At 34.9% G+C, this 22,038-nt stretch overlaps 1 protein-coding gene across 4 annotated transcripts in view; it reads right to left on the reverse strand.

The window, feature by feature from the left end:
* The window catches only part of LOC105834996 (synapse-associated protein of 47 kDa), a 70,278-nt gene that overhangs the window by 11,499 nt on the left and 36,741 nt on the right, over window positions 1-22,038 (reverse strand). For all 4 annotated transcript variants that reach the window (XM_012677906.3, XM_012677907.3, XM_012677908.3 and 1 more), the window contains exons 5-7: window positions 3,479-3,619; window positions 2,832-2,971; window positions 1,623-1,774 (exon numbers count right to left, since the gene is read on the reverse strand). In XM_012677906.3, the coding sequence (XP_012533360.1) occupies window positions 1,623-1,774; window positions 2,832-2,971; window positions 3,479-3,619 (433 nt within the window). The remainder of the gene's footprint in view (window positions 1-1,622; window positions 1,775-2,831; window positions 2,972-3,478; window positions 3,620-22,038) is intronic.

A 22,038-nucleotide genomic window follows, 5' to 3' on the forward strand; every position in this document is an offset into this window, starting at 1 on the left:
CTCTTAATCCGTTAATTCATCCGATTGTAATCCCATTGTTTGCACGGCTAAGAAATTGGTCGTGAGGCGATATGATTTTCTGCTCCCTTTCTCTTTCTCTTTCTTCGACGCCGTAATTGCGACGTAATTGCCACGTTTCGCGCAAAAGCCCATGCACACGATGAAACGTATTGATACATCAGTACAAATCGTCAATGATATATTTTTTCTATTTGTCAAATAAACTGCTTCGCCGGGGAATTTAATTCAAATAAAATTCTTTCCCCTTCATCTCTTCTTTTACCAATCAGTTCATAATTGCTTTTGTTAAAATGAAATTAATTTAAACAATCATAGAGTTTCAATAGAGTTTCATGAAAGAGCGTAGAACTTATTAATAATTAATATTATAGCAATATTATATGATACGTATTATTCCCCCTTGAATCTACAACGTAATTATGTATCATACATTAATACAAAGAAGTTATTAACGAATCATATTATGGATACATGAGTTCTATTGATCAAAATATCAGCATATCAATTTTGTGCTCTATTAACTTTCATTTTCGTGAATTACAATGCAATGCGTACGCGTTTAAGCCGTAATATTGTAATCACGGACTCAATCTCAAATTCGATAAACCTTATAAATTTAATATTACAACGATACCTTCTGAACTTTAAGTTACAACCTCGTGCTTTCCTCGGATCAATACGTTCCCAGCATCCGGCATGACATTTGCACAGAAAACGCACGCCACTACAGACACACCATCTCAAAAACTCCACACCATGCAAAAAAGGTCCACTGTGGGACGTTACTAATTGGAATTGCAAATCAGGCGTAAACGCAGCGCGACGCCGCCGATCTCTGTACCCCCGTTCGTAAGTTGCACCTTGCAGCTTGCATCATCCAACCCGACGGGGGTTTATCTCGGCGAGACGTCGCGCCGACGATGTCAAAGGGGAAGCTCCGGTCGCGCAGACAGTCGGAATTTTCCGACTCTCGGCGAACGATGCCTCGAAAGATCCGACGAATACAAAATGTAACCGTGTCGGTCGCCGAGAGTTACAAATAGCAAATAAACTATATAATAATTACGATTAATATATGTTAATAATAATTAATATTATTAATAATAGGACATCTCAGTCGCTTTAGTCAATGTCTTGATATTGAAGTAACGAAAGAAATTAAAACTTTCTAGCTTCATTCAAAAGCAGCTATTTAAGATTCCTTAAGATTTTAGAAACTACATCCACGCTGTAAAAAATTTGTGTAAAATTACACCTATTGTAGTGAGTCTCAAAATTACCCATAATGGGTGTAATTTTACATGAATTTTTTACTATGCATTTGCTCCATTAAATAATATAATAATTTTAGTCACTTTTTTAAATATTAATATTCAATATATTCCGGCGGCATACAGAACATCCCCTTCAACATTACAGAAAGCTGCGTGCTCCGTAATCGATATTAACAGATCAGGAAGCGCGTCGAGTGACGGCGCTCTCGAGCAAAACTGGAGAGCCTAATCATGTCGCAATGCCAACGTTGGCGTACTACGCAAACTGCTCTACGTAACAGAGAGAGAGAGAGAGAGACAGAAAAAAAAATAAATCAGAGAAATTACCTTGAGTATGTTCGATGCTGTCGGAGCTGGCGAGCGTTTGATTAGGATTGCTCTCTTCTTGCTGTTGGCTAGCCATCGCGTTCAACTCGTAACCCTGACGCAGCAAGGACACCCGATAGAAGTAGTTGCGCCAGAAGTTCTCCTCGGATATACTGCCGCAAATAGATCGAGTAAATTCCCGAGAATCGACGAGGGGGAATTCAACGAAGGAAGGATCAGATTCAGGATTCGCAGTCACGCTAATTAATGTTGCGCTTCGCGGTAATATTTCATCGGAGTAGTAAACCGATTAATCGTCGAGACGATTAAATCTGTACTATGTACTCATATTCCTGCACGGCACTTTCGCACGGTAATCGCCCTCGTTTATGATCCTTGACATTTACCATATGTGCAGAGGTCTCGAAAGGGAAATACCGTCGATTTCAAACGCGGCGAGAGCGACTAATTGTTTAAAATCGAGTAATAATGAGGGAGCAAATTGTGCCGTTAACTTTTTATCGATCTTTTTATTGACTGTCCATTACCAACCTACCATAAAATTCTTTATGACTTTCTATATTCCGTGCATCGGTTCGATGAATTGAACAAAATTACGAGAACAACAAAATACATTATTTTTATTAGATAACGTAAATTAATTATCCTTTTCGTGTTTTGTCGAGTATAAAATTAATTGGAATTTATCTGGTACTTGGAAAACAAGTTTGTAAGTTAATTAATCAAATAAAATCATATTTTTGTTTGCATATTTTTTGCATTTTGTCATATTGTTGTTGGAATTTTTATTTGCAACAATTTAATAACCAACAATGTTAATTTTTTATTATACACACCCGAGGAAAAATGGATATTAGATTGATTAGATAGTATGATCAGATGTAAAAATATATAATTAAATACGAAAAGATCTAATAATACGATCATATATAATTTAATCCGAAATTTAGCGCGATATGATTATTTTTGCAGCCAAACACGTCAGAATTGTTTATTTTTTATATCGTATAACATATGCAAAATTACAACGTGAACTTGCGTTATAATCATTTTAGTTTTTGATTAATAAAATCACTTAAAATCACGAAATAGCAATAATTAATTAACAATCCGTAATTTTCTACATTTTCGTGACACGTTAAATAAATATGAAACGGAAGAGCGATATATTATGGATCATCATGATAGGGTATATTTTAATCTACTTACACTTTCGGGACAAGCTCGAACCTCATAGCTTCGAGATTCGGATCCAGGGCAAGAGTGGCCTGTGCCATTGGCTGAACGGCCTCGAAATCCCAAGCGAATTCTACGCCTGGTGGTGGTGCTCTCACGAAATTACGTCGATCCTGAAATCCATGAGAAGGTTGGATCCTCACTTAATCCCATCGGTTCGACTAAAGCCATACGCTAAATTCGCGACGCTAATCTTTTGTAACGATGCGTAAATAAATAGCAAAGTATTCTTAACAACCTAAATAAACAGCAGATGTCATTTTTCTCCGAAAATAGAAATATTCTCTCTAATTAACTGTTGCAAACAGTTTCGAGTTACCTATAAAAGAATGTTTAAAAATATGGATAATAATTATAAATTCTATCGCATACCAGCACCTTTGCAACAAAGGAAGGTACGTTCATATATAAACAGTTTTAAAACTTACAAAAAAAAAATGTTTTTTTAATGCTTTATCTCTTAGCGAAGGAGAAAACAAATTTGCTTTTTAATTATACTCGTGTGACAAAGGTGATAAACAGACGATGTTGAGCCATAGAAAATCTAGTAAAAATCTCAAAGCGTTTCTAGGAAGTTTCTCCATGTATACGAAAAGAGAAGATAAAAAAAGAACAATTACGGTCGAGAGGGACAGGCACTCCTCACGCAGCGCGTCCTCGTTCGGCGCGCCAACCCACGGTGCAACAGCTTCGCCCTTCTCGCCTGCCTGCTTACTGGCGATGAAAGCCTCCTGTTCCTTGTTGAGTTCAGCGATCAGCCTCTGAAATAGAGAATTAATTTTCATGTCAGTAACAGTTACGTATCGTAAAGGGGATTGGTTTAGACAAAGGTGCGAACGCGCGGAATAAAACGCGTTTCAAAACCGATTCTCGATTATTAACGCGAGAGCTTAATACCGACGGTGGAAATAGCACTGGGTTTGCGACGGGTTTCATTTCATTTCGTTTCACGGGAGCTTATTAAGCGCGCGGATGACACTCTGTGATTTGCTGCCGTCAATTCGTTCTCGTTTGCAGAGTACTATATTAGCGACGGAAATATGTCGACATTTAACATATGTTCCTATGACATAACGAATTGCAAGGATATATTATAGACTCTGGCGTGATAATTGTAAAATTATTTTTCCTTTAAAAAAGTTTCTGAAAGTACTTTATGTGTGTAAAATTCAGCCATCTTACTTTTTATTGTAATAGTGTCGAAGAAAATAAAATTGAAATTTTTGCTCAAATATTTATACACTTTATATGATAATTATGTATAATTATATGTATATTGTAAATATTTGATTCTTTTTATTTTTATTCAAAACTTAAAAAACATTGAGCAAAATTATATCAAATTTCTATCTTTTTCGTTGCAATAATTATATTTGAGAGCCATTTATGAATGGTATTTCTTTTCTTTTAAATTTGAAATAAGCAAAGCAAAAATTAAAATACAAGTCATTCAAAAGATACACGTTGAATGCTGAAAAACAACATTTTTAGTCAGTACAAAAGACAAAGCATACTGCTTGATGCAGCGCAAATCTCGTTAGTTTCTTGCCAATGCGGTCAAGTGAGAATCAAGCATGAGATTTTTCGATTTTGCAAAGTGAAGCGCTTAGCTACGACGTTCCGCGAAAGTTTCAAACGAGAATTGTTAGCGCGATTTCGTTCCTTGGCCGTGTTTCGATCATTAAACGTAACAAAACTTTTAAAGACAAAAATTTTCCGTTACTTAAGCGTTATCTTCTTATACGCTATAAATTATGATTTATTGTTCACCAAAGACGTATACGTTGATGGAAGAAGAGAAATTTTTTGTCATAGCGAAATATAGAAAACTTATTGATAAATGTTGCAAACGAATTAATGACGCGTAAATGATGAAAAACGAGCATCCCCGTGGATTCTCGATAATTTCAATACAATTAAACTCGCTTTTAGCAAGCCAGCTTTTTCTTGAACTATCCGATTTCGATTATTTCCGTTTGTAGTAGTCAAGAGGTATGATTAATCGGAGGATCGGTTACATCTATACAGTTACAAGTTTCTATAAATCTTCCCCCACGCACTCGTGCGGATCGAAGGAAATACTATTATTTCCTTTGGTTTTAGAAATAAAAATCTCATGAACACGTTTCTCACAGAAATTGTACTAAGGTTGCAGAGGTATAACAATTTTCCATACTTTATATAAAAGTCATGCTTTTGTTTCACTCGAAGCGATTTACAGAATTTTCTTTCGGTTAAATAATTGCGCTTGGCTAAAGTACACAGAAAAAAAGCAAGTGTCACATTAACTCTTATATGTTCATATAAACGCATTCATTGTTTCATATATACGCAACAATATATAAATCTTCTTAGAAGAATTTGAAAATCTTGAATTTCAACAACATTATAGCCATATTTCAATATTATAATTGTTATTTCAAAAATATAATATTATAATTTTGATAATTATATTCTAAAAAAATTATAATCTTCGATTTAAACATACAGTATTTTCTATCCATTTTTTCATTTCCATTCAAGAAAATTATTCTTAAATAACAAGAATATAATTTTCTTGATTAAACTATATAAAATCTTAAAATAAATCTTCATTCAAGTAAATTCTTTTGATTTAACGCAATATAATGTTATTTCAAGATTTTCATTTTGAAACTAAAGATATTGTCAAAATAACAATATCCTTTTTTTCTACGTAGATTTATTTTTAAACGGAATTTCCAGATGTGCGTGTGGTGTGGTGTGTGTGTATGTGTGTGTGTGTGTGTACGCTAAATTATTCAGAACAGTCAGTTTCCTAAACAATTAAAATTTTCAATTACGCAGTTCGCGTTAGTGCGAATCGGATTGTCCGTTTCTCATTTTTATGTTGTACGCTCAAAAATATTTCCTCAATTTAACAGAATATCTGACCGTCTAAAAAGTGAAATATTTTTAGATTATTCGGAGTAGCACAATACGAAGGCAGGTACAACGAGCAGAATAAAATTGGAATATTTATCGACCCGACAAAATCGACAAACTTATTTTTCGATTCGGCGTTGAGATTGCTATTATTTCATTTATAATTTATGCTCACCCGTATCCAGTTTTTACCACGAATAATCCACAGTTTGCTGAAGTATTTTAGAATACTATTTTTCTTCGTGACAGCCACACTGTTTAGTCGATACGCGATTCCGCGTACCATTGCGATGATAATCGCCGCGAATAAATTTATAATGTTGCTACATTATATACAGAGCAACCGCGTGATTTCAGTAATTCTCGACGAAATGACTACGATGCGTGTTGTCGATCGTCATAAGCGAGATATTAATATTTCGTCGTCAATAAATTGTGCGTTGTGCAATCGGCAGATGACAGTAACAAAATATCGGGACAATCTTGAAACCAGAACAAGACATTATAGAACAAGAACAAAACATTATTATGAAAAAGAGGAAAGGAAGGAAGGAAGAAAGGAAGGAAATGTCATATGTTCAGAATGTATAGACATTCGTCCATATATCTTCGGAACAGTGGCATTGATATCGTAATCTTGGTAATGTCGATAAACTGACAAGATGCGTTCCAGAAAAGTTAACAAAAAATAGAAGACATATTAAAATAAGATAATAAAAAGCTGGAAAATACAAATACACTGAAAAACTAGCTTTTAGCTAGTTCAAGGCTAAAACTGATCTTTAATTGCAATGCCGAATATAAACAATCACTGATTTATTACACGTCAAACGTTATTTACAATTCTAAAAATGTTAGACGTCAACGCCGTACTTCATAATTTCAAGCATCTCCGCTAATATATTTGTTCGAAGTATCTCTTAATCTTAAGATATATCGATAAATCGCTTCCTACTGTAGATTGAATTTATTCGCGATAAGGGAAACATTAAAGAGCCAAGCGAAAGAACGAGACGAAAGGAAAAAGGATATAGCGCGTTGAATCGATTTCTCGGCGATTACAAACGAACAGCTCAACGATTAATCGCTTTCTAGCTGATTCTTTCCTGCAATCTGTTTTACCACCGAGCAGATACTGTATTTTCGCACGTTAATGCACCATCACAAATTTGATTTATGGCATTGCATTTACTTACAGTGAAGATCAGCAAAAGCGTATCAGTTATTTTTTTTTACTGAAACTAGCAAAAACTATTTCTGTCTGGCCAACTCCACATGAAATCCCATAAGTCAATCTCGCAAGAACTTTGAGAGAAAAATCAAAATTTTAAACATGCAACATGATATCCGAGATTCCATATACTGTTCGGAACAGTGCCAGAAATATGTTTGAATCAGCGTAAATTAGATCGTTTCAAAATGGAAAAAACCTTTTTTCTCCATCAGGATTGTGCATGCAGTTTTTACAAAATAATCAACTCTTAAAATAATCAGTACGATACTGTTGTCAACAGTAACATTAAATGTTTTAAATATCATTTTTTAATAAGAAAATTCGCAGTTTTATTATTATAGAAACGTATCTTATATCAATATAATTATAATTGCGTAGTTTTTAACAACTTATCACCCCCTTGTACGTTCCGATTATGAAAAAATTGCATAATTGCATAACATAAAAGACTTCTAGCTTTTTTTCTATTACTTAATCATGTTCTACTAACCATATTTTTTAAATATTCCGGTTATTATTGTTCTCGAGAGATAAAAGTCTACACTATCGCGAGTTCTATTTCCATAAAGAAGAGTTTCTTTATGTATATCAGGTCCCGCGGAAAATCTTATTTTAATTTTAAGTTTCTTGAATCAATCCAGAGATTTCTATTCGCTCTCTGATCGATCCGCGACGAAGGCAGAAATAACTGATTATCTCCAGTGACGCTATGGAAAGTCTGTGACGCTCGAATTTCTCTTCGACGACCTGACGCCGTTATAGAAATCCATTACCGGATCCGCCGAGCAAGGGACAGCCTTAAAATAATTTTAATCGCAGCGCGACCGCGATCGATGTACGTAAAAAAGACGATGTTGAAAAAAAAAATTGGTATTGTAGTCACGCTTCATAGAAAACGTGGCCCGCATAGCAGATCACAAGCGTTGACAAATTCCTACGTCAGGAAAAACTATTCTGTGCGAGAATGCCAGAGAAGCAAGATATCAAAGAGGTAAATAAAAAGAACATCAGTCAAACGATTCTTTTAATTCCAATCTTTTGAAGCAGAGAAGCAGAGTGAAAAATGCAAAGTATCTAAACGTATTTGTATGAAAAAGATGAAAAATTTCTAACGACTGTTTCTGCGTTTTGTGTCAAAATATACAAATGCAGTAAGGATAATGTCAAAGCTAATAACGTTAAAAAAAATAATTTATTAACGATCCGAGAAGTGTTCCGTTTAATATAAAGTAGTTCTATACATATAAGTTCTACATACTTGGCGTTTATTTATTTCTACATTATCTATGGCCATGACTATAATACCTATGCATATTACACGTCAAATATTTTGGTAAAAAAACTTGCTCAAGTATCCATATCCCTTTGGTTCACAGTGATAGCCTGATGTATGTTCGGCATTCATTTTTTTTCTTTTATAAGCGAATTAAAATTTACATAGATGTTCAGAAGAAATCTTCCCTCCCACGGGTACGACCTTGTCGTGGTGGAAGGGCTCAGTACCCCGAGGGCTTGAATGCCTATGGGGGAAGCTAACCGTACCCATTGCACCTATTAGGTTTGTTTTTTATTCCTACGCTGCTGCACTAGTGCAATAAGTAAGAATGAGAAAAAATATATTTTTCTTATTCGAACTTATTGCACCAGTGCAGCAGTGCAGGAATAAAAAACAAACCTATTACGTCGTCGATCGTAAAATTGTGGTTCGTCGCGCCGCGTTAACGCGGTTCGGGAGTGCCGACCGATTGAATTGAAAACGAACCGTAGCCGGTTCGTCGCGTCGCGCGTTTGCTTCGGGAGTGTCGTTTAACAAAAGGACTAAAAGGACTTTTCGCATAACTCCCATTAGAATAATTTCTTAGTTCGACAGACCAAGGGTGGCACTTTCGAGATCTCGACAGTATGGAATGCTCATCGAGGCGTTGCTCCTTGCGACGTTCTCGCGCCAAGTGCGCTTAGCGCACGAGGTGATTTAAGCCGGACCGATGGATGCCTAAACGCTGGTAAAACCACTTGGCGTTGTCGGTTCCGAGCCAGTTGAGATACACGTTTCTAACATCGGCAAACGATTAACAACACTAAATAGTGAGAATTCTTAATTACGATCTTAATACGATTGTAATTTTGTATTCTTCTGCGCGGTGCTTCACGTTTCGTGTTAGTTTCCGTTATGTTTTTCCGCACTCGTCGACTCAAAGTGCTGCTCCGGAGCATTTTCCGAACTGGAAATCATATGGGGAGTTATAAACGTGGAGTGACGCATTGGGATGTCGCACGAAAGACTTTCTGACAATTAATTAGTCCTCGCGCGATTGTAATTTTAATAATCGCGAGTGTTTTTCGCGAGTGTCTCGTGACAAAAAAGGACAGCCTGTTCTGAGAGGAGGAGGAGGTCCAGGAAGGGCATCGGGCCCCGGCAGAGCAACCTTGGGGTGAGTATGATTATTATTTGCATAGAATTATTAATTTTCTTTCTATTCGGTTTTTCCTTGATAAATTATAAAGAAAATAACGTCACGTAAAGTTTAGACCATTTTAATTTTATAACCTTCTTTTCTTTCGAAAAATATTGATTATACGATGATTACATAAATAATTAAAAAAACAAAAAGTTTAACCCGTAACAATTATCTCTTATCTAATATTAATAGTCGCGAGCTTTGTTTTAATTTAAATTTAATTTTAAATTACTTAATAAACACAAGTACAGAGTTGCAAACCGTTTTTTTTTTCAATATTAAATGTTCTTTCTGTCGTGCTTTAATTTGGACTTTGCATTTGTTTGTTACAGAATCATCGTAGCGACGTTGCTGAATATCTCTGCCGCTGCGCATCGGTCGGTGAGTGATGAATAAACTTTTAAATTTGGGGTAATAGATCTGACAAAATTTTACTTCAAATATAATGTAGAAATGTTTGCTATAATGCAATAATAAATAATATTTAAATGTCATACTTATTTCATGGATCTATTGCCTCAAAATCAGCTGCCTGTCTAATTTTGATAGTTACTATTATCGTTACAGTTTATTTTTAAAAGATAAAAAACAAAAAGTTAAATAGCGCGCGCGGAGCGCTATTTAACTGTAGTGTTTGGTTATAAAAATTAGACATTTTATAAGCTATATATTGAATTTAACATCATATATGGCAGATACTTTCCGAACTGTCCAAATGTAATTTAATATACTGTGAAGCTTTAATCAATTCTCCATTAATATACATGACGATTTAGCTATATGACCATAGAATTTGTAATTTAATTTATCGCCTGTATTGCATGAGTATTTATATTATTTATGACATCGGGATAATCAAGGCAATTTCTATCAAAAAGAATTATCGTCATTCGAAAAATTGATTACGCACGTTGTCGAGCATTATTTATTTAGGGAACAGGAGAGAGGAGAGTATTTTTCATTCGAGAAAAGCTTTTGCCGCAATTCTTTTCCCGCCATGAGAAGCCGATTGCGTACTTATTGCTGATTAGGTCGTCGCAATATCGACGGAATGATGCAGTCACGTAACGAGCCATCAAAGAGTCTTCTCTAGGATCGTCGACGCCCTCGGACATTTTGTCTAGGCGTACCATATACATCTTCGAGCAACGATCGAAATGTCGATAGTTGACAAACGTACACGATTACGGGGTGGAAAAGCTGCTCGTAAAAGAACGACTTGACCTGACCAACAAAAAAAAAAGACGGGATACTTTTTTCATCAAGACAGTTCGCATGTCGGTTTTTCCCTCTTTTTTTTTTCTTAGCTCGAGATGAGATCCAGTGTCCGGGGAACACTATTGTATGAAATTTTAACAGTCGTAGAAGAAACAAAACGTATAAAAAAGAAGGTTAAAGCAAGAGAAACCTGAATGTGTTCATGGAAACAAATGGCTTTTCTTTGGCGTTGTTTATGTATTAACGGTATACTGATATCCAAGAAAAATATGCAACATGACTCAGCACGACGAAACTGATAAGAACGACAAAAAAGATTAAAGCAATATTCGACGTTACCTTTGAATATAGAATTCAGCGCTAAGACTAAACATAGAAATTATATTTCGTTAACGTGACAATCTTACACAAATTTTCTAATAAACGCATTATAACTAAAGTAAAAAATATATGTTTTAATATTCTGCGAATAATGCAAGAGCAATATTTTTTGAAGAGTAAGAATATAATCGGGAGATAAAAACGTCAACTCTCCTTTATTTTCTATTTTAATCCTACGAATCGTCGATGCTCGAAGCAAAGAATTATCGGCATGATGCAAGTTGTCAAAAGCACTTGGAGGGCTTGAGACACAATAGCTCTAGGCGAGGTACCAACTTGATGGCAACTCTAACATCGTAAACTGCGCGACGAGGATAATCGCGAGCCAGCCATGGAAAGACCTGAGATGGAGGTGATTATCGTTAATTGTAATTGCGATCCAGCGTGTACATATAGCGTAAACTTCAAGATTATCGTTTGCGTTACGTTCAAGAAATCTCAACTCCAATAATCCTTAATTCAAAATTGTCATTCGCCATAAATTTCAATATAGAAAGTAATGTACACATTTCATTACTTTTGCCACTTGAAAATATAGATTAAAAAAATCTTATCCTCGGATAAATATTATTTTTATTAAAAATTATTTTCAATATATACGAAATATCCGTTAAACATCCGTATATACATTATATCCATATACACATTATTTATTTTATAAAAAATGACTAAAAATTATTAAAAAATAATAAAGTGCCTCAAACAGTAAATAATTACGATAGTACATTATAAAAAAATGGTCGTCGTAAAACAAAGACAAAGGAAGGTCGAAACAAAGTTCCGAAAGAGTCTCTTTTAAGTGAAAATAAAGTAAGAATTTTCAATTTTCTTTGACGGTTAGTCGGATCTTAATCGACATTTTTAAACAAGCGTTTTAAAGCTGCGCAAACTACGGAAAAGTATGGCAATTTGTCGATTTACGGCCTCGCGAAAATCTCTTTACGCTACCGATATTGATTTTTCTCTCCCCTAAGGGTGCATTTTTGTCCGAGAAGAAATGGCGCTTGTTAAGAATATTTCTCGAATATGAAGTTAAAATACCGCAAACGCCGATGAGAAATTAGTTAGGAAGCGGATCTATCAATTCATGAATACAATTTCTGTTGATTTAAGGAAACGTTTATCGATGACCATTCATCGTTTAAAGAGATTTGACTTTGTAATGTCAATGGTTTCATCTGTTTCAAGCTCTCAACTGGAGCTCCTGAATATAATTTGTTCACCAATATCATTGATTTTAGCAATGAAAAAAAAACTACGCAACTTCTCTCGATGCTTCTTTTTGCTAGTTGTTTCTATCAAAATAGAAACTTCATCAAATAACATTGTTACAATGCACGCTACAGAAATGTTAAATGCAAACAGTTGGATGAAAACTAGCGAGTTTATTCGCTTGTGAAAATAAAGTCAAGCTATTTTGACTCATGTCACACTTAATTAATTTTACTGTCAATTAATTTTATCAGTATTAGATTATTCGGGGTGAGACGGAAATTCAATTCAGTTTACGTAATCGATCGCTTTAAAACTGCGATAAATCGATTTAAAGAACCTCGACAACGTAATAATGAAAAGCGACGATTATTATTGGAAAGTTCTCAATTATCAGAAATTTATTTTCCGCTATTCATAAAATAAAAATATATTCTGTATATACAGCATTAAATAAATAAAAATATTTAAAAAAGTAATGTACACATTTCATTTAAAAAATGTTATTTAAAAAATACGTAAAAATTTATAATACAAAATTATTAAAATCTAAATAATTATTATACGTTATTATTTTAATTTATTGTGTTACTATGTATTATTATTATATTATAATTAAATAACCTGCTTTTATTTATAAAAAAAACCACACAGAGACAGAGTTTTAGACCATACCATAACGTTAAGAAAATCCGGCAAAGAATATGTAAACCTCAAAAGGTTAACTCGCATATGTTATTACATTTGAGTTGATTACGGTGACTACAATAGGCGGACTACAATAGACGTGCAAAAAATCCCGGATTATTTCGGGATAATAAAGAAAAGTTAAACAAAAATGAAGTAAAATAGCAAAGGTACTGAATTGACGACACGTGCGGACAGTCTGGATCGAAAATTCGGTAGTTTAGAGCTCCAGTTTTTCTAACCAAGATGAAAAGAAGAGACCTATCGATCCCGCACCGTGTGCCAAAAGAACGACGATGTCTCTCCCCAATGTAATATTCTGCCAGAAAGATTCCATTTGCGATTTCCTGCCAGAGAGCATGCCGGATGGCGACCCCTCGCTCAAATACTATTTCTCTTTTCCAGTCTGCGCGCGTTCTCTCTTTCTTCTCCTTTCCTTTCGTCAGCCAACCATGATCCGCGCAATTTACAAAGAATGTCTCATCTCTGGATAATTTCCTTACTGACAATAATGATCTCGCCTACTCGAACGAACTGTCTGATTTGAAATAATAAGAGAATAAGCGGCGTCGGCGCTCCCGGTTAACGATACCATTGAAGCGATCTTATATTTTATTTTGAATACATTAAACAATAAATCACCGTTGCGGGATGGTTTCAACTCGATTGTGCTCCACAAAAAAACGCAGAAAATTATTCAATCGGGGATCGATTGAAACGATTAAAGCTGTGTGTATTTACAACACATGGTTGCTCCCATTGCCTTGTTAATTTTTTTTAACTATTAACTAAATATACAGCAAACTCAATACTCGCATGTGAGAAACGGGCAATAAGCGTTCCACTGATCTCGCGAAATTACATCGACAGATTGCCCGAGGCGTATCCTTTGGTAATAAATTGTGTGAAGATTGAAAGGTTACAGCCACTGAAAGCTCGTGTGCCATATAAAGTATATTGCTCGAAAAGAAATTTACGGAAGAAATTTAAATATAAATTTGAATATCTTAAGTCTCTAAAAAGACTTAATTTGCATTCAATAGACAGGCAGATCACAACACACACAAATCCATTAATAAGAATAGAATGAAATATGTCAATATAAAAACAATTTCGTCAAAAATAGATTTATGAGACACTTTCTTCAACGATGGAATTAAATTACGTGATACAGAATGTGACGTATTTCTCATCTTTTATATAATTTTGCTCCTTCCATAGATAATTTAATTAAGACGAGTTACGGTCAAGTAGCGCACAGACGGCGCTAACTAAATGTTGCCTAGAAGTTCGCTTTTCGAAATCAGTGGCATTGATCGGAGAGAGAGAAAGAGAAGGAGAGATTGTGTTCGCTCGTTATTCAAGTAAAAGCTCGAGATTAATCGCGATTCAGAAGCTTCTATCGTGCAAATCTGCTTGCTACTGGCGACGCTCACCGCGGTGAATGTTTGTCTACAGTTAAGATAACTCGCATGAGGTAAAATTCGATAAACACGCGCCACAACGTGATACGGTATCTGTTTAACGTAACCCTGCTCGGATGTTCACTCGCTGCAAGCGCAAAGAGGTAAAAGTTGCCCTCGGGACGTACACTCGCGCGTGCGAAACTTCGTAGTTCGTTCATTACCGGGAAGCGAGGCTTTTAGTGGTATAGTCACGAACGCCCACCAGAAAATTTCACTTCGCGGAAGAGTTGATGATCATTAATTCAACCAAGTCTATAGTGTATTAATTCAACTATCTATCCGTAAACTATGCAGAAATAGATAGTTACGATGCAACAATACTGTCGATTATGAACGCATATAATTTGTACGTAAAAAAGCGCAAGCAGCAAAACTTCAACAGTACACTGAGAGAAAAATGTCGAAGTTTTGAGAACCAAATATTTCTTATAACGTCTTCTTCGATATTTATTTGTTATAAAAAGATTTATTTGTGAAAACGAAATATATATTTCTAGGAAATGCATCTCATTTTTCTTATTAATTGGCTTATTTCTTAGGAATAAAATTTTTGGAGTAAAATATACAATATTTCTCATAAAAAAATTTTAATTATTTTTCTCTAATAAATGATTTATTTAAATAAAACGAATTAAATGTTTTATTTCTAGTAAATACATTATTTATTTTTACGAACACTGGATGTTATCTCTTTAAATAAGGTATATTTTGCAGAAATATGTTTCAGCAATATATATCATAGAATATTTTACCGAAATGTATATTTTGTTTTTACAAATAAATTTTTTTATAACAAATAAATATCGAAGAAAACGTCACAAGAAATATTTGATCGCTAAAAATTACTAAAGTTAATGTTACTTAAAAATTCTCAACTCATTCTTATGTTATTCATACCGGTTACATTTTCTTGTACTACGGCTAAGTGCTATTGTTAAATAAAAGGAGATATGAAAAATGTTGATAATAATTCTTATAAAAGAAAAAAAATTAAATATTAAACGCGGAAAAAGAAGATTGCTGGGAAATCTACAGAAACGAAAGATTTTGTCAGAGAATTTTGAAAAACAGTTTCAAAGTGCTATAAATATATTTGTCCATCTCTTTATCTTAATCTATTTGTTCGTCTAAATCCATTTGTGTATCTTTCAATAAAATGCGACTTTTCTTGCAACGTAAGTCATACATTTATCTGAAAAATGATGCGAGATATTCATTTCGAGAATGTCACATGAAATTATTTACACATAAGATGTATGATCTGATTATGATAACTTCACAATCATAACTCGGACAATGGAAATTAATAGAATTTGATTCGAGTCTTCATCCACAGACGCGTATACTACAAGAGGATTATCTAAAAGTTAAGATGTATGTGCAAGAAGTATTTGCTCTTCCTGTAGAAGAAAGCGCTAAATGACTGCAGTCTGACAAGTAGTATGAGTATAAAGTAGGTCAGACAACGTTCGCCGCGTAAACAACGGTAGATAGATTAAAAATGTTATCTTTTCAACCCAACATGGCTTGAGAAATATTTGTAAAAAAAGATAGCAATATACACGCGCACAAAATCACAAAGAAGAATACATTGTGTAATCTTTGGTATCAAAATTACATACTAACGTTATAAAGTGAGAGTCATCTATTGAAATATTTCTCTTTCATCGTGTTGCGCTACATTTGCAGATGGTGAAAGCGCACCTACCAGTAACTTTAATATTCTAGGAAATATATTCCCACTTGACATATTTCACCAACTTTTCTTCCGCTCACAAAACTCTTCAAGCCGTGTCGACGTAATCCAAGTAAGTTCAAGGAAAATATTAAGAAGCTTGGAGTTCCTTTTTTTCACGCTCTTTGATATGCAGAACCTTCACGTGAACTTATAATGTCTTGTGTATCACAGCGCGTCCCGATAAAATCGGACGTTCGATTTTCGCAAAGTTTCTCGAAAAGTTTAACGAAAGCCTGTTTGAATATGTCAACCTAATTTGAGTATTACATTAAAGATGTAAAAGAACATAATGCATTATAGACATCTTTCTCTTACTGATAACAATAATTAAAAAATTAGATGTAAACTAAATAAAAAAAAATCAAGAAAATTATATTAAATAACTATATCTTTAGCAGCGAACAGCAAGCCATGGAAGCAAAATTTAGAGCTTAAATAATTCCGTCATTCTTCTCGGCGAAGGCGAAAACTACTGAAAGATTGAAAGCCGATGACGAGGACAAACTAGAGAAATTATGTAGAAGGTTGAATAAAAGAGGTTGAATCTTCATAAATAACTGAATGGTACTTTGGGATCGTTCTAAGCCATCGCAAGATATCACTGACACAATCAAGTACATGTAAGTAAGCGTGATACGCATCTTTTACGGAAACTTTCTTTCGTCACTAATGTATCTATCATAGTAATGTTCAAGTCAAAATTTTATTCCTGCTTTCGACCCTAATTAGATCTTTCACGTCTTATTTTGATACTTTAAACACTCGAACAGACCTTTTTAATTTATACTATACTTTTCTATAAAATTAAATACTATACCTATTTTATTGATTATAATTGGGAGAGTATGAAGAGTGTGTTGTTAAAGAGATTTTGTCGAAAATCTCTTTTTAATCTTTAAATTAAAAAATTTGAAATAAAAAATTTTGAAATTAAAAAGAAATTTTCGGCAAAACCTTTTAAAACTCTTCACACTCTCCCATTCCCAGGAATTTGAAAGCTCTCATTAAAATCGAAAGTAAGAGTAAAATTTTGACTTTTCGGGTAGCATTGACAAATACAAAGGAAAAGTATCTGCCTGCATCAAACGTATTGTTTATTTGTACTTTTGCGATTAAATCTACGATAATTATGCGATCTCTTAGAGTGATCTCAATACTCTGCAATAATAATTTTCTAGCATAATGATTAACTCATTAAAAACACGAAATAAATTCTTGAATAAGTTTATTTCAAATCGTTAAATATAAAGTAAAATAACACTTAAAAGTTAACGTCACTAATGAAACGTCGTTAATTATTCGACGAATTAACTTTGTCGATATACCGGAGACTTTCAAGCAGCACTTTTGCTGGACTTGTGTTTTGTTGATTGCGTTGATGTGGAAAACATTCATTAAGATACCGAGTGAAATCGTGATGCGTTCCTTTTTCTCAAACGTGCCGCTTATGAAAAATGGACACACGAAACGGTGGCATGTATAAACCGGAAAACCAGCTTGGGAAAGAAGCAGCTGTGATGAATAAAAGAAAGACATCCCGCAGAGCACGTTCCCTGACGCGATAAAAAGCGTGCACAACCTTGAAATGCGAGATTCCCTTACAGGAAGCCGCGCATTTCCACGGAAATGGCCTTTGACGACGGACTTCGATCGACACCTGCAAAAGCGCCGGTGCATAAATGACGTTGAAAAGAAGTTTTCCTCCAGAAGAAACTGACACTCTGAAGTCACCCGGTACACGCTCGCTACGAGTGAGCTTAACGTGACACATGACGCGCGCTGAAATTTATTGTGACGATTTGATGCGAACGAAACTTATCAGTTAATTAATATCAGTTAATTTATCGACGCATCGATTATCCCGACGATTAATTGAACTTTTTGACAGAGATTGCGCCAATCGCGACAACAATTCGCCATTCATGATAGTTTTCGATACGGATTTCCCGGTGTTGTTCACTTTGCAAAACGTTACAGAATTCAATTACACTTAATCGATTAAAATGAAGTAAATGCTTATCGCGCCAACTTTTGGGACTCCCGTTGAGCATTTCGACGTTGCCGCTTGCGGTATCCAATTTCGGATACCGGCAAGCGGAAATGCGCAAGTAAACCCTATATACGGTGATCCAATCAATATCAGTTAAATTATGACGTATATATCCGGCTGCGGAATTCGGAACTCGAGAAACTAATTTTCTTTGTCCCTAAAAATGACCCATTTCTCATACAACCAATTAGTGTCGCATTCCTAACTTTTCTAGTAAAATCGTTATAATAATCTATGGAACAGATTGTATGTCAGAACAAAAGGAACCTCGGTACCAGCCACTATCGAGAGAATTAATTAGCGGACAACACACAAATTATTAATCAGCGGGAATTCGCGCGGTAGCCAACGTAGTGTGGTTAATCGAGTTTGTAAGTGGTAATAAATTATTACTTTATTAAACGTCGTCTCCGCCGCGCCGCAAAATATTTGCTGCATCATTCCACGGCGTCGGGCAGATTTATTGCGTGCGGTAAATGTGTCTCCTTGAGTTCGGACTCGAAGCAAGGCGAGCTCATTGTCCACGCGACTGAATAGACCTCTCGAAGGAGAAATTGCAACGCTAATTAATGGTATATCGACGATCCATTAAGCAACCAAAACTCGATTACCTCTTCTACGAACTAGAAACGAAACTTCCGTGTATGCCCGAGTTGCACAACGTGCCAACTACTTGCTTCTTTGTTCCCGGAGTTCATTCTCCAACCCGTTATGCCGTTACACGGGCGAATTGCTGCGCGCCCCTTATCTTTTTCTCGATACTTTCCCGTATATCACGGTTGAAAAAATTATGATATAACAGAAAGAGCCGTATGCAAAATTCAAATAACAAATGCACGCCACTACCGCGGAGTGCGCATTGCACATTCAACGACACGCCTCGTGTAAGATATATCGCTCGTGTGCGTTCCTAAAAATTTAAATACCTACTACGTAAACATGAAGAATTACAGCAAATATAAAGCACATTTGTTAAGTGTATACTGCGTGTATGGGATAGATTTATATTGAAAAATGGGTCGATAACCTTAAATACAAATACACAAGCGAGTGTACAAATCAAATAATTAATAAGAAATTTTCAAAGATCAATTTATACATCGGTATTTAAAACAAAGTGCAATTTACACGGAGATAACATTTCAGCAGCTTCAAATAAGTTTCCAGAATAGAAAGCGAGACAGCGAGACGTCGACGTATACTATTGGCAACTCGTTAGTCACACGGGACAGAGTCCCGTTATTCATTCGATCTAAGCAACTCCCGATTCCGTACACCACAATGTTCATTCAACTTCCTAAAATGGTTCACATAGTGTTGCCGCTATAACGATATTGTAGCGAAACACTTTTGGGTCGCCGTGTCCCACGGCACTGCGACGTCGTAGTTTCGTGGATGACTATAACTACAGCTGGCTGGTATTACCGGCGTTGATCATTCTCCACGTGGCACGACCTGCGGGAAATAATGTTTGCCCTTCGTCCTGCGTCGCGACGACGGGACAATTTGTTACATTCCACGATAGGGGATCAAAAACACGATCACCGGGTCGACAGACGAAAGGGAACGCACGAAAGGGTCTCGTACAAAGTGCTCGAATTCTCCTTTCGTGTTGCACGAGCAATGTGCGGGCGACAAATTGGTCGGAGAGAAAAAAGGAGAACAAAAAAAAAAAAAATACAAACACGAGGTGCATTACGGTTTTTCTCATTAACCCGTAAGGCTAAAACGATAATGGAAAAACGAAACTTTTCCCTGTCACGTTTCAGGTAATTTTTTATGACAATGTGTTTACATTCCTTTTTGTAATTTTCCTGCAGTATTCGTTCGTAAAATGTTTTGCTTCTTGTTTAAAAACCGTAATTTTTGTGATTAGTTAAAAATATTTAATTAAGAATGCTGTAAAAATGCTTAATTTCTGCAATTATGTATAAAGAAATAAATATATAAAATTAAAAAGTTATAAGAATAATATCTGATTAAAGAAAAAAAGAAATTATAATAGCAATTTCAAATATTTTTTACAGCTCGTCCTGTAGTCGAATTTTGATATTTTGCTTATTTTCTGCACAATATATCAATGTGTGTAGCAATTAAGTAAATTGTCACGAATATTGCATTTGTTTCCAGTTACAACTAATCTAAAACTCTAATAATGTTCAATGTTTCGCAATGCTTTATAAGCATGATATGTAAAGGGCAGTTGATAAGAAAACTATTTCTCATCGTGGTTTGCAGCGAGAGTTTCGTCTAGACTCGTTACATAACTATCCCATTTTCAGCGCTCTCCGATTTTATTTATCTCAAACTCCCAAGCTTTTGGACGTGTTTTCTTTGAACACAAACGAGAAATATTATAAAAGTTCTATTTATGCGCTTGCCACGGTAAAACAAGCACGATAATTTATAATCGCTGTTTGATAATCAGCCGCATCGGGATGTTCCTCGCGTATCATACTCATCACTAATAAAAACATAATTTGCCGGTCCATCATACATTAAACAGCTTTATTTGAAGACTACAATGCTAAAGGTTAATACCGGATTTACAAACACACAGAAACGGTTTGGTACGTGCGGTTATAGAAAAAAATAATGGGAAAAGAATTTAAATCATAAGTAGAAAGATATAAAAATGCAACTATGCTTCTTTCTCTCTCTCTCTTTCTCTCTACTGATTATAAAGACTGACTTTCTATAAATTATTACGGTATTTGAGATTTTATATACATGTATGCACACATTCACAACGGAAATATTAAGTATATAAAATGTATATATATTAAAAAAAAGAAACATTTAATAAAACAAATTTGAGATGTTCAATAAGAATTATAAATTCTGTAAAAATTGTGATATTTTTTTAAATGCATACAATAATAACACAATTACTAGAATGACATTTGAAAGGATATCTATGTATTGGAATATGTAATTTTTACATCTCAAATATAACTGAATTCCCCGAATCGATAAAGCAAAGTTTCATCTGCTATTTTGCACGTGCTAATTTTATATCTAGTAGAACGCCCTCAAAGTGCTTAATCTTCTACGGATAAGTGGCTTTACGCAGAACTGCACATGTTTGTTAGAGTCCCGTGTGTAGGGCGTAAATTTTCAAAATTAGGGTCGACTATTTGATGCTGCCGTAGAAATAAGATGCGACACGTGCAAATTAGTTTGCTAGTTTCTAACGTTAAACGCCCGTCAATAATATTGACGTTTCGCACATTAAATAAACAATTTAAATTTAATTTGTATGCAGAAACAATATTGCATAAAATAATTTAAAGAATGTCATCAACTTTCTTCTGCCTTTTATTTACGAGAGAATTTCCGATAAAAATAAAATCAGAAGAACATGAGAGGCATCTCGGTGGATGCCTGAATTAATGGCGAACTAGTAGCGGGACGGACGTTATATTTTCACTGAAAGACAAGCCGTTCAACTCCTTTATTACATGCCACTGGCATAGCCCTCATCCGCATAACAAATTCTCAACAATTGCGCAAACGAAACGGAAACTTTCCTATTAAAAGAAAAACAGTGAAATGAAATGGTTTGGATGATAAAAATCCAAAGGGAAAACTCTTCCGTGAAAAATCTCGCATATTCTTAATACTCATGCAGACAATTTAACGTAACAAGAGAGCAATAATTTTAATAAATCGCGAAAATTCTACGAGATATACGCTTGCAGCAAACACTCGGCGAAATGTGTCACCTTCCGCAAGAGACATCACCAATCATGCATGCTTATTAATTACCATATTTTCATTAAATACTATTAACGCAATACAATCGCCGAGCGAGGATGAACTTGTCGGAGG

This window comes from Monomorium pharaonis, chromosome 10 (assembly GCF_013373865.1).
Source record: "Monomorium pharaonis isolate MP-MQ-018 chromosome 10, ASM1337386v2, whole genome shotgun sequence".
Classification (NCBI taxonomy): Eukaryota; Metazoa; Arthropoda; class Insecta; order Hymenoptera; family Formicidae; genus Monomorium; species Monomorium pharaonis.